Genomic DNA, 14,842 nt, shown 5'->3' on the forward strand with positions numbered 1-14,842 from the left:
CTCTGGCAGAAGACACCTTATGCAAGCTACTGAGATTCACATTCAGTTTTCCTACAGTTGTTTATAAGTTTGTTAGTTAAATTGCAGGGGCTAATATCGCAGTCTCCATCAGATCATGTTAACGCAGTCTCAGAGTTTACACTCTCTGAAGCAGCAATTCTATTTAAATTGGATTAACGGTATGTGTGTGCTTTTTGAAAACAATAATACAAATAAAAAAATGAGTTGAGTTGGTTCAAGGCGAAGATCAACATGACTGCAGGGTGGTTTGCAATATAAGGGGTTTCTTAACAGGTTATTTAAATGACACGATGAATATAGCTTATTCTCAGACTAGTTCCCTGCTTCAACACCACCTATTATTCTAGGACAGCGTTAAAATGCCCCCATGTGGACATACAGTGTAACTTCATCCTCATTAAGAATTGGGCCATGGAGGCACGAAGAGTTCCTCCCAATAACACATGAGCAGCTTAAATTCAACCTCATTGCTCAGTGAAGATTATTATTGCTCTAGAACTTGTTAAAAGGGGAACTACACACATTTTATGCCTACAAAAATGGGGATCCAACTTTGTAATACTATCTGCTACTGTTGGGTTCAGTGTCCTTTACATTAGTTTAGTGATTATAATATAATGTAGGAGGATTTTGTGAGACATATCAAAATAGTTACTTGCAAAAAATGTCAACTACTATATAATTAAGGTTGGATTTTGTTTAATAAGTGAACTCGCACATAAGAAAATACAACAGGAAAAGCGAAATACAACAATCACTTTTTGTTCAAATACCAACACAGCTTAAAAGGATAGATGAAATTAAACTCAGTATAAAAAGAGCTTAGGATATGTGCAAAGCAATAGGTTATATAAAGTGCATAAGGGGAACCACTTAATGAAGCATAATAACAATGTGTCAAACACATAGCTTAAACAACAGCCATCGTTATTTCACCACCAATTACACAAAACATGAGACAACAATCAAAACAAATCCGTACATACGTATATAGCACGTTGAGTTTAAAAGTGCATCAAACACTTGCAAAAACAGCAATACAAAATGTCTTAAAAATGAGAAACCACTCACTTCCACAGAAATTACTACAGCTATTGAATGTTGTGATTGTATTTTTTTTGTGTGGGTGATTAATGCTGTTTGTTCATGATGGGCCAAATCCTAATTTGAGATCTGTGTGCATAAATCAAATTATCGAATTACTTATCTTTCAAGTTAGGATTGGGCCTGATGGGAGCTACATTAGTTCAATGACGTCTTCAGGCTCTGGTTTTCTTCTCTTTACGTCCTGTGGCTTCTGATGACGCATCTGCCTTCCTTTTGTGAGCCTTAGAATACAAATGACATTAGAATCAAATCAATGACATGTCTACTTGTAAATGTTACAATGTATGTAATCACTGAAATATTAATATTCTAACACATGAGTATTGACACATTTTTTATGGTAACATGGTTTGGAATCCTCAAGATGGTTAGCCAATACGCCATTTTCTTCCCACAAAATGTTTACCCCAAAAACAAAACCACTGGTTGTGTTTTTGGTTAAACCCATTTTGTACCTTAAAATCTGTATATGATTGTTTTGAAACGGTAAGATCAATTACCATCTGGCTTTTTGTGGTCCTTTTCTTCTTTTCAGCACGTTCCTTTTCCTCAATCTCCATATTTTCTTTTTCGATGAGGGAGATGAGAGTGTTACAGCGTCGCTGAAGTTCCTGGGGGAAGGAGAGGAAACTGTTTGTAGAGAAAACAAAACGATAGTACAATGGATGGCTGATGTTCCTCGATTAGCCAGTCTGTTTGAAGCAAACCATTTTTTTAGATTTATTCATTATTCTCCTCGTGTGGTTATTACAGCTTTTGTTCATAATATTGACATTTTAATAACCAAAACAGTTCATGTAACATACCACTTTGTCAAAAACACAAAGTAATGACAAATAACCCCAGAGAGGTAACCCAGCAAACAGGGGACGTCCTGAGGACATTTGGCGATGTTCCCAATAACCCCAGAGAGGGAACCCAGCAAACAGGGGACGCCCTGTGGACATTTGGCGATGTTCACATTAGGTCCCTTAAGGGTTTCGGCATGACGTTATCCCACTGACGTTCCGAGCACATTCTAAGAACATTACGTGATGGTCCCAAGGGACCATGCTCTGGGGGACCATTCTATAGTTCCCGGTTTGACCCAGGGATATTTTTAAGATGTTCTTGGGACGTTGTGTTATGGTCTCCTAAAGGTCACCTGAACGTTCTTGGGACATTGTGTCACGGTTCCCTGGAGGTTTTGCCTAGTTCTGGTTTGTCCCGGGGATGTCCCCGAGAACATTTTTAGGACATTCTTGGGATGTTGTGTCATCGTTACGTGATGATGGTATGGGGGTTTTAAGGTAAGTGGGACACTGTTCAGCTAAAATAGTGTAAAAAAATCTTCAATCAACAAGAATATGATTACATTTGACATGATCATTAGTAACTTTTCAATATGACACTCTCAAACTCTGGATTTGGGGTATGCTGATCTTTCTGCTGCGCCGCAAAGTCTGTAGAATTTCAGAAGTCCTCTACACATTCATTACCTATAATAAATCTCTGCATTTAGCAGGAGACTTATCAGTTAATCTGACTATTCTCTCATTGATTTCACTGATTTATTTCAGTGATTTGAGTTGGGGTTTTCAGTATACAGTAGTCTGATGTTGGTGGGGCATATTATTCTGTTTTTATGTTACTCCTGAATCCCTATGATAAATATAATCGTTTTTCTTCAGTGTATTTTTAACAGAGCTGAGATTTACTTTGAAGTCGAAGTGTAGGAAAAAGCCTACAGGTGAAACCAGTCATTGATACAGACATGGCGTAGCAGGAAGAGTAGAATGCTGTGAACCAAGAGGTTGTCAGTTCAAAGCCCAGGTGAGGACATGTTAAATTTACATTTACATTTACATTTAAGTCATTTAGCAGACGCTCTTATCCAGAGCGACTTAATAATAATTGTATGAATATACATAACGTAATCATGCATGTCAAATATGTAAGTTGAAAACACTATGTTAAAAGCACTGTTTATGTGTGGGTGTCCCTAGCATTGCTAAAAGACAAAGAGCTGAGACTGTATCAGTGGTTCACCAATCAGGGCCTTGATAGGCTTGGCAACAGTAACAAGTGGTGTAATTATTTATATACATTTTTGAGGGGGGGGGGGGGTGTTTCTTTGCAACAATCAGGCAACGTCCCCGGGAAAAACCAGGAACTAGACAAAAACCTCCAGGAGACCATGACACAACGTCCTGATGACTTCAGCTGACCATTTCGTGATGTTCTGGGGACGTCCTAACGACTCATTATTGTTTGCAAGGAAGTGTCTATCTATGCGTGAACCTGAACAATAGTCTTTCCTCCCATGAATTCCCATCCATCTCAACTTGTAAAGGAGGGCCACATTGAAACAAATACAATTCTATATTCAGCCATACCTACTATAGATAATGTGAGAGGAAAGCAAAAAAGATTGTCTCTGAACTCACTGCAAAGTCTATAATAAAAGTAATAAAACAAGTTTTTATGATGGGTCCAGAGAAAGCGAAGGAGTAGTACACCAAAGCCTCATTTACACCTTGCACTAACATGTACGTTTCCTGATCTGATCAATATGATCCAATCACTATCTGATCAAGGTTTGTCGCGTCGACACATTGTACTAAAATGTGTCTCTTATCCGTCCACTGTATCCGCATTGTGACCAGATTAGCTGGTTCCTCCATGTATGCAAATGATTTGACATACTATTTGAAATAATATAAATTTAAAAAAAATTACAGATGCCATAAGTCAATGGTGCTACATGTCAAATGATTTTAAAAGCTGGTATAATGATGATCAGGACTAAATGTGCACGTTAGCACTATGTATAAACAGGGCTTAAGACACTGTAACTGGGTTCATGAACTATCCCAGAGGCAGCCCAAGGGGTCATCTCAAATACTGTAAGTGTCCCCATGTTTGCTCACCCAAGACTTCTGTAACATAGATAGTCAAACGGTTCAAGACATATTGTACCATGGCAGTTCGGGACTTGATGAACCAGTCGAATCTGAACTGGGGAGCATTCCGGACACACTGTCGGAGTTCTTCATAAACATTCTCCTTGTCAAAGCCCATCTTGTGGAGCATACAGATCAGGAACCTGTCCTCCTCCTCCGTGTAGTTCTTCCCTTTATTGGTGCCATACTGAATCCTCAACTGGTGGAATGGGGCCTTGTATCTCGCAATCTGAAACGATCAAAACAACATTTCCATTTAGTCAATTTGAAAATAGTAAGTAATCTTGGAGCATACTCAAATAAAGGTTCATAGTAGCAAATTTAAATGTGTAATTTCCAGAGTATCTACCATGGAAAATACAGTGCCCTCCGTAATTATTGGGACAGTGAAGCATTTTTGGGCTCTATACTTCAAAAGTTTGGATTTCAAATCAAACAATGACTATGGAGGTTAAAGTGCAGACTGTCAGCTTTAATTTGAGGGTATTTCCATCCAAATTACAGCACTTTTTGTACATAGTCCCCCCATTTTAGAGGAGTAAAAGTATTGGGACAAATTCACTTACATGTGTATTAAAAGTTTAGTATTTGTTCCCATATTCATAGTACGCAATGACTACATCAAGCTTGTGACTCTACAAATTGTGGATGCATTGGCTGGTTGTTTTGGTTGGTTTCAGATGATTTTGTGCCCAATAGAAGTAAAAAGTACAGTAGTTGACCTTTGCATCCAGCGCCTTCTTAATGCTGATCCTCCTCTGGATACGGGCCTCGCCACGCTCGATCTGAGCCATGATTTTTTCAATATCCTGGAGTTCATTGCATCGCTCCCAGAAAATGGCTTGAAAATAAAACAAGAACCTGTATGAAAGGACTAGTGTGGCGCATAAAAAAGTTATAAGCTGTAATAACCATGGTTATTTAAAATAGATACAAGAATGTGTCTATAGGAAACACAATTATAATGGAATAAATATGAGGATGATTCTGATGAGGACCGGTATCTTACCAGAATATTCAATGACTTCCTCAGGGTTTTTCCCCTCGACTTCCCGAGCAATGTTGTCGATGTCATCACGGCCGTATTTCTCATTGGCTTTAATGAACTGATTGAAATCTCGCTTGTTCCAACTTGTGAACCCCTGTGAAACAACAATCACCACAAACACAGCACTTGCTTAGATACAAGCTTTAGAATGTCCAATAACATGGCACTTTTGGTGACAAACAAATAGGGATCTTACTTACTAAAATAATTCATGCAGGAATCTAGAAAGTTGTGTCTCGCCTAGCGCCCTGTAGTACCTGTGTGAGTAGTTTCTCCTTCTCCTCAGTCTCCTCGGGACTGAGGGGCCCCGCCTCGTCGATCTTCCTCTGCTCCTCCTTCTGCACCTGGGCAGCGTTGGGAATGTCAGGGCTCCTGGGGACCTGCAGCGGCACAGGGGAGAGAACAGACACACAGCGCCAATGAGACATAACACTGAACGGATCCGTCTCTCGCTACGAGGCAAGAGACTGCTAAGCCTGGGTGAAGCGATAGACAGGCCTGTTGGGGAACCAGACTAACTGAACAGATGTACCCTGGGATCAGGTGGCATAGGGGGAATGTGTGTGTGTGTTCTGTGGTTCTGGCACCATGGAGGAGCACAAGCTCCAATCTGTCTCAGTTCAGCAGCCTGCCCTGGCAGTGAGTGCCTCAGCACAGCAAAGTACTTGGGATGCTGCTCACAAATGTCAGAGTTGAGACACACTTCTATGGACTCTATCCACCACTCCCATGAGTAACATGTTGGCTCTGTGAAAGCCCAAACCAACAGATTTCAAAATGTTGTTTTTAAATATTGAACTTTGTAAATTGTTTCAGTAAAATAGAACCAGCAAGACGTGGAAACAAAAATACATTACCATAAACAGCCAAGCTTAAAGCTACTGTACATAAGACAACATGGGCACACTTTCTTTATCTATCAGACAATGAACTTAACTACAGCTCTCTTACCTTGTAGCCTATAGTCTTCCTGTAATAAAGGATCTCCATCTCCAGCAGCTCAAACAGGCGAGGAGGAAAGAACTGGAAGTCCTGGATGTTGGGCTGTTTGGGGGGACGTGGGGCCTGAAATACATTCATCATTATTAATCATGTTCTGGTGAGCAAGATTAACATTTACGCCACTTCCATGGACATCTTTCTGACCTGACTGGCCATCATTATTTGGAAGAATGGGGAAACAAGATGAAGGATTGACTACTGACTAGCAACTCACCCATGAACAAGGGGGCAGCCCTTGAATAAGCATGTTGTTTATAAGCAGGGATACAAAGCAAGGCGGCAGCCCTTGAAGTTTCTGTGTGCTTATTCTGTGAGTGGGCGTTACCTTGGGGGCTCGAGGTTCACTGACACGCAGGGCTTCTCTGAAGTAGGCATCCACCGCATAGTTGGCTTTCCTCTCTCTTTTAGGAGGTTCGATCCATTCCATCATACTCAGCTACAAAACAAGGCCAGGCCATGACTCACAAGGGGAATCAAGTCAGTATACGGTATATGATGCACACCTCATTTCATGGTTATGGTGGTTTCATAAAGTTTGTCATAAGCATCTATGAATAGCATACTCTGTACGTCATCTCTACCTCTAACACACAGTATTCACAAAGTTCAATAACTGAGATGAAATTAAACCTGAGACACAAGGGAACAAGCTAATCTAAGTACAGTATCATCTCAAGCGTCTCTTTGATGCTATTAACAGGTCATGAGTCATGACAAAGCATGTAGTAATGTGATACCTTTTGCTTCTCTCTGTAGTCCTCCCCTTCAAAGTTGTAGAGGCTGGTCTCTGCTCCTCCTGTGTCCACCGTGAAGTTTCTGAGGGAGCTCTCTCCCAGAGACTCCATGCGCTCGTTCATCTCAGCCGTCTAGGACAGGTCAAAAGGACATGTCAGCACAGAGAACCAAACAGCCAGTCTGTCAACCAAACACTGTGCTGTTCCCTCACTCACCTTCTTTGCCCCCCTCTCTAAGATAGTGTTGATGTCTTCGTCTGTGAGCTCATTGTCTTTGGAGGCGAAGACATGAGTGGCCCCATGCCTGATCATCTGCAGCATCTCATCCTTCCCCAGCTTGTTGGACTGCTCCATCAGCCTCCCTGGAAAGTTGAAAGAAGTGAGAAGTAGTTGGGGTGTGGGACTGCATGTACCCTGCAGCAGCCTCTTACATTCATGTATCAGGGTCTAGATCCTTCTGTAAACTGATAATAGTATCTGTATCACAGGAGGCTACTGAGGGGAGGACGATTCATAATAATGGCTGGAATGGAGCAAATGGAAACCATGTGTTTGATGTATTTGATACCATTTCACTCATTCCGCTCCAGGCATTACCACAAGCCTGTCCTCCCCAGTTAAGGTGCCACCAACCTTGTGTGATCTGCATACATGCATGCATTTGGTATCATTTTGTCCCAAGCCTAACCAAGGTCTGTCTGTCTTACCTGTCCCAAAGACCATTGCTTAACATGTAATGACAAACCATGAAGTTGGAATCAAAAACATGCTGAATACCTTGTTGTATAACTATGGAGTCTAGCCTCAACTTCATCTCAGCTCTTTCTACAATCCTCTCTTCGACTGTATTATCAGTGATGAGGCGGAACACACGCACTGGTTTCTTCTGACCAATCCTATGAGCCCTGTCCTAGAGAGGAAAAAACAAACACACCGATTGCCTCAGTTGATGAGGTGTTTATTTCTTTGAAATACAAGCCAGTGTTATAAATTAACATTACTAGTATTTTTGTATGCATGACATAGAATTTCACACTAAATGACTAATACTTACTTTTCCAAACACTTAATATATAGATGTACGTTTCCAAGGAAGCCACAAATTAAATGTTTCTCACCATTGCTTGCAGGTCCACTTGAGGGTTCCAGTCAGAGTCATACAGGATGACGACGTCTGCAGTTGCCAGGTTAATGCCCAGACCTCCAGCTCTGGTGCTCAACATGAAAATGAACTTGCTGCTGTTTTCAGCATTGTAGGCCTCTATGGCGTCCTAGAAACACGGCCATAAAGCAGGGGTGTCAAACTCATTCCACGGTGGGCCTAGTGTCTGCAGGTTTCATTTTTTCAACATAATTAAGACCTAGACAACCAGGTGAGGGGAGTTCCTTACTAATTAGAGACCTTATTTAATCAATCAAGTACAAGGGAGGAGCAAAAACCCGCAGACACTCGGCCCTCCGTGGAATGAGTTTGACACCTGTGCCATAAAACATTAGGCAGACAATGTCTAAAATATCAGTTGTTTTTATGTAGTTGAAGCAAAGACACTTTACACATTAGAGCAAACATTTTTACATTTTACAAGCAGGGTCAGTACGAGCACGGTAGACAAAGTAGTGGCTTAAACTAAAGTCCATGGTTGATTTGATTGAACTGTTCCACTATAGCTCCTTATGGTTTCCATGGGTGCCTGTGTTGTGGTCAATGAGGCCTCATCAGCTGAAGTCATGCTTCGTACCTGTCTGGCTTCGTGTGGAGTGTTTCCATCTAGACGGCAGTACTCATAACCTCTCCACATGCAGTAGTCCTCAAGGATGTCAAGGACCCTGGTCATCTGGCTGAAGATGAGGACTCTAGACCCTGGCAACCAATGAGACAAAACATAGTCATTCCATTAGAGAGCAAAACAGCATACATACACTATCAGGTCACATAGCTCAAATGCAATCTCCAAAGAGAGAAAATTATTCATAGGGTTTCTTGCATGGCAGAAAGGTTTGATTCATGTCATTCTAAATGAGCATGGCTGATTTGAGAGTCAAATGAACTTTTCTCATCAAGAAAACTTCGCAAGAAAATGATAAATTCTACATGTGAATCCTGATATCCTTCAACAGTATGCAATCTTTTGAGCCTGCGTCCTCTGAGGTTGTCCTTGCCTTTTAAAGACCATTATGTACTTCCATATATCAGATATTGCATAGACAACCTATTGCATAGTCTGTTACAACTGCAAATGTAGTGACAAACGCAGATCAAAGCTCTTTGAGATAAACACATCAAATATACATGAAGAACGTATTCTTTGTTTAAACCCCCTTCTTTTTCAATGGGATAAACTACAGTAAAATCATTGAATGATGGGTATATCACCTTGTTCCTGGACTTTGGGCAGCAGTTTATCCAGGGCCACCATCTTGCCACTGTTGGTGACCAAGTGACTGTCGGTAGTGTAGGGGGGCCCGGGCTCGGCCCCGTCAAACAGGTATGGGTGGTTGCAGCACTTCCGCAGTTGCATCAAGATATTCAACAGACGCATCTTGTCCGTTTTTCCAGAAGAATTGAGGATGTCAATGTCTTTCATCAGAATTCGTGTGTACCTAACAAAAATAGAACAACAAAACATTTTTTAATTAGAAATTATTTTGGAAAGAATTTAATTAGTAGAAATGTTGAACCAACACAAGCTATGGGCAACACTGGGAAGAACAAAGTATTTGAACCAAAAACATACCATTCTCGCTGCATCTTACTCAGTCCGAGGTAAATCTTCACCTCTTTTTTGGGAGGCAGGTTTTTCTCCACTTCAGCTTTTATCCGACGCAGAAGGAAAGGCCTCAGCACCTGAACAAACAGCACGTTAATACACAAGAAGGAAAAAAATTCAGCACCTGAACAAACAGCCTATTACACAAGAAGGAAAGGCCTAAGCACCTACTAGAGCCTGACATATATGTTTATTTGGGTCCAATACCGATTCTATTTTTTGGGGGGTTAAAACTTACCGATACCGATTTATCTGCCGATATACTGTTTTACAGCAGAAAAATGTCATTTCCCCACACTGATTTCTCATAAATTGCCATCCAAAAGAGCAATTGGCCAAGAAATATGCTTCAAATTTTTATGTCTTACATTGTGACAATAATGACATCATGAGAAGTGTTCAGATCAGCATGACATTCCCTTTTTTCATCCTATTTATTGAATATCGGTTATCAGTGGAATTATCAGCTGATAGCGATATAGCGTTTAAAAGGCCAATATCGGATGATAATATCAGTGAACCGATATAATCGGTCGGGCTCTATAACAAACAGCACATTAACAAGGCAAATGCTTTTCTAACTAAATAAAAAAATGTATCCATCTATTAACGCAACAGAATAATAGATAAGGAGAATTCTGCAGTAATCTCTGAGAGTAATGGAAATGTGAAACACAGCTTACCGCATGCAGACGCTCCACCAGCTTCTGGTCCCCCAGACAGTTGTTGGTGTCAAACCAAGAATCAAAGTCCTGAGAATATAAGGAACATTTTCCTTTTGTTTTCAACGAGTAAAGATTTTCCATGAAAGTGCAAAAAATAATTTTGCGGGAAAAAAGAGAGTAAAGATGATTCTGCTTTGGCTTCATTTGCAGAGGGGAATGTGTTAGAGAAAGGACAGGATACATATGATAAGCTACAGCTTGTGGGGGTGAGGGATCCCAGACAAACTTGGAGGAACTGACAACAGAACAGAGCAGTGCCTGAGGGGGAGGCCTGTGCTCGGGGCTACCTTTCCCTCTCTGACACATCATGGAAAGACAAGAAGCATGTCAGGTGGGGCTGAGGACTTCCGTGATTGACTGATGCTCATTGAAACTAGGTGGTATAAAATAGAACAACAAAAAACATTAAGTTACTGCTGGAGGGTCCTTTGATACAAAACAACAAAATAATGCAGTTCATTTTGCCTGGAGCGATATGATTTTATTTTCTTCCTCCATTTAGTATTCCAGTCACATTCATCTAAAGGAGAGGAATATCGCTACTAGAGAAATAAATGGAGAGAACAGACAGAGGTAACACTCACATTGGCAGAGTTGAAGACATCAGGTAGCAGGAAGTTGAGGAGTGACCACAGCTCATGGAGATTGTTCTGCAGAGGTGTTCCAGTCAGGAGGAGACGGTTGGTGGTTTTGAACTCACGGACAATCTCTGAGAGCTGACAACACCGGATAGATGTTAAGATTACATAAATATCATTCAAAAAATATATATTTGCCAGGGTTTAAATAATTGAAAAGTAGAAAGAAAAGCTTGGTTCAGACCACAATAATTTTAATTCGAGTTCATACCTTGGACTTCTCATTTTTTATCCTGTGAGCTTCGTCGATGACAAGGTATCTCCAGTTGAACTTTTTGAAGACCGATTTTTCTCTGATGACCATCTCATAGGATGTGACACAAACATCCCATTCCCCTGGCATCATGACATCGCGGATGAACGCCGCCTGGCCAATAAGGAGAACGTTTGTCAAAGGAGTCATCTGTGGTCTTGGTTAGCTACCCACTTGATAATGCTTTATAAGAGGGCACATTTTCAATCAGTGTCAATCAAGAGAAAAAATAGGACATACTCTTGCATCCTTGTCCCCAATAAGACAGACAGCCTTCAGGGTTGGTACCCAGCGTTTGAACTCATTCATCCAGTTGTGTAGCGTTGATTTGGGAACCAGAACCATGTGGGGGCCTGGAATGTTCCTGTAGTGCTTCAGGTATCCCAGCAACGCAATGGTTTGGAGGGTCTTCCCCAAGCCCTGTTGTCAACACACAATTATAAAGTAGGTCGTCCGAGCCCTGAATGCTGATTGGCTGACAGCCGTGTTATATCAGATCGTATACCACGGGTATGACAAAACATTTATTTTTACTGCTCTAAATACGTTGGTAACCAGTTTATAATAGCAAGAAGGCACCTCAGGGATTTGTGGTATATGGCCAATATACCACGGCTAAGGGTTGTATCCAGGCACTCCTCGTTGCATCGTGCTTAAGAACAGCCCTTAGCCATGGTATATTGGCCATATACCACCCCCCATCGTGCGTTATTGCTTAATTAAAAAGTGGGTGGTTCGAGCCCTAAATGCTGATTGGCTGACAGCTGAGGTATATCAGACCATATATCACAGGTATGACAAAACATTTATTTTTACTCTTCTAATTACGTTGGTAACCAGTTTAAAATAGCAATAAGGCACCTCAGGGGTTTGTGATATATGGTCAATATACCACAGCTAAGGGCAGTATCCAGCACTCAGCGTTGCATCTCCCTTAGTCGTAGTATATTGGCCAAATATCACACCTCCTCGGGCTTTATTGCTTAAATAAACGACCTGTCATACACAGCTTGACTCACAACTAGTGGCACTTACATTTGGATATAGATATAATATACATATTTATCTCAATATAAGGCTCTGGCACTTAAACATAAACTATTGTTAATTACATGTTTACGGTACAGTCGTTACCATTTCGTCAGCCAGAATTCCATTAATGCCATTTTCATAAAGGGAGATCATCCAGTTGAGACCTCTGACTTGATAATCTCTCAGCTCTCCATTTTTCACATCTGGAAAATAAAATAGGTTATGTCAGTAGCCCTTTCCTGCAGTCAATGACCAAAAGCGCCCTCTAAAAATACAATGAAGATCTGGTGTTTCTATGTCAAACAGTTTTGTTATATTTCAGTCTTCTGTGATGTATATAGAGTGTAATATTGGGATGCAAATTCAAAATGGAATACATTTCAACTCTATATCTGACATGGTACCCATAACCTTCAATGTGTGTGAGGTGTATATTTTTGTATCACAGAAGATTTGTTTAAGACTACCAAGAATCACTCTGTAAGACCTTGATTTAGCCCACTGCGGTAAAAAGTTAATGAAAAAAAAGGAAATGATATTCGTATCCATCGTCAGCTATTCTCAAATGGGAGCTAATTACGATTAAAGGTATACACCTGATAGAATACAACACTGAGTTACACCTGCTACTGTTCATTTACACAGAGAGCATTAAAATTAGCATTTAAAGCTATATGAAAACATCATACAGGATGGGGACTCTTCAAAGCGAACCAAGACGTTAGCTGCCTTCCTGCTCTCAGATAACAACTCCTCATCTTCTTCTTGTTCCGTGCGTCGGTGGCGGTTACTGTAAAAACACAGGTGGCAGACAAATAGTTTGTAAAAATAATGATATCTGGTATTGGTACAATGGTAAACAGATTGTGTTGTTTATTATTCATGGTTTATTGCCCAAAATAGCTTGTTTATTTAAAATAACAGACCTGTCGATTCAAAAACATACAAATAATGTCAGTACTCTTAAAACAATTCAGCAGTCACATACTCTCCAACAGAGAGGAGATTTTGTTTCTCATCCTGTTTAACGCGAGGTCGTCCAGGTTGCACTTTCAGGGGTGAAGTAGGAGACTTCTGAGACGCAGGCTGGATGAAGTGGGCAAAGAGTTCTGTTTGCTTGAGCAGAAACTCAAACCGGTTCGCTCTATCTGTTTTCTATGATTAAAAGACAGGGAGAAAATAAAAAGTTAAACCAACAGGTTATGTTTTACTAGTAAGGATATGAGATCAATGTTATGCTAAACTGTCATTTTGCCATTCACTTTCTCTATACACTGCAATTCCAAACATTTACCACAGTGGGGAGCCCATTGCAAAAGTTGGAGGAAAATAAATGATGAAAAATAAACATATCAAATATCTGGCACAGAATTCAACCAAGATGTCACTACTCTGTGTGACGTGATAATCCCTAGAGTAATATGTCTTGCAAATGCATCTTAAAATCTCAAATGAATCGTATTTAGATATCTATAGAGAATGTTTGTGAGAAAGCAATTCGTCTCACCCTTTTCTCCTCATACTCTGGATCCAACTCTCCCTCCGCCTTGGGCACAGCCTTCAGAGGTGGCTTCAGCTGAAACACAGTAGACTACTTTATTACATTCTCAACGTACTGTACATATTTATGATTTGGTAACATTCAATCAATGTAATGTGCAATTTAAAACAATTTAATTTGGCTATTTCAGTGAGCCTTATTAAGGGAATTTGTTGTGTATTGTATATAATTTCCTCTGAATTAATGCAACATTATTCTACATATTGAATGATTATGGCTTTGGTTGCAAGTTGGCTTCATGTGACGCTTGTGCAATCAATTTTGTGCACGTTCACATATTGTGTGCTCAAAATGTATTATAAAATGTGCAAAAAGTTACGCCTTCTGAAGTTCAAGCATTTAGCTTCACCTTTAATGTTAGGCTACTCTTCATAAAACATATTACATAGCTACTTTAGCTAGCTATAGCCAACTCGACAGTCCCCAAAGCACAACAGCCAGTGTTGAAATTGACAGCTGATTTGCTTGAGGCTGCTCGTGCTGCGTGTGTTGTGCTGCCTGGGCTGAGTGAGACACACAACAAGCTACTACTGTACAGTCAGAGGCTCGGTCTGGGACTACGAAGCTTGTCACACTGGTTACAAATTGGCAGCATTTATAGAAGTCTACGGGAATATTGGCTAAATGTCTATGAATTGCACGACGAAACCCATTGTTATGTTTGCTGGCCAGCCCAGCGTCTGACCTGGTAGCTAGCTAACATCTGTAAGAGAGCTATGCAGATGTGCAAGCCTCCTTCCCGCCATGTTCCCCCCCAATTGAACAAAACTGCAAACTTCTAGCAACCTAACAGTACAGTGTATCTCATATTTCTGGAAAAGAAGATGTCTGCTTTTAAATACTCACCTCTTCTTCTTCGGTTACAGGCTCTCTGGAAGTTGAAGGAATCTCTTCATCTGACATTCTGTGGACTCGGTTTTTATCATGAGTTATTTTAGACCAGACTGTGTAAGTTATACATGGCAAAAAGGCTTGCTAAGTCATTAGATAGACTGTACATTGTGAGCATAC

General features: G+C 40.6%; 1 protein-coding gene across 1 annotated transcript; it reads right to left on the reverse strand.

Moving 5' to 3' along the window:
* Positions 1-879: 879 nt before the first annotated feature.
* Positions 880-14,842, reverse strand: smarca1 (SNF2 related chromatin remodeling ATPase 1). The gene is made up of 24 exons (XM_024012452.2): positions 14,678-14,842; positions 13,778-13,846; positions 13,259-13,425; positions 12,960-13,060; positions 12,373-12,473; positions 11,479-11,658; positions 11,197-11,352; positions 10,932-11,063; positions 10,306-10,374; positions 9,590-9,699; positions 9,229-9,455; positions 8,594-8,715; positions 7,973-8,125; positions 7,632-7,764; positions 7,071-7,216; positions 6,858-6,986; positions 6,446-6,556; positions 6,070-6,183; positions 5,376-5,498; positions 5,080-5,212; positions 4,793-4,911; positions 4,087-4,299; positions 1,629-1,739; positions 880-1,349 (listed from the first exon to the last, which is right to left on the reverse strand). Exons 1-24 carry the CDS (start codon positions 14,732-14,734, stop codon positions 1,281-1,283), a joined length of 3,045 nt encoding a protein of 1,014 aa, XP_023868220.1. The 5' UTR covers positions 14,735-14,842; the 3' UTR covers positions 880-1,280.

This window comes from Salvelinus sp. IW2-2015, linkage group LG20 (assembly GCF_002910315.2).
Source record: "Salvelinus sp. IW2-2015 linkage group LG20, ASM291031v2, whole genome shotgun sequence".
NCBI lineage: Eukaryota > Metazoa > Chordata > Actinopteri > Salmoniformes > Salmonidae > Salvelinus > Salvelinus sp. IW2-2015.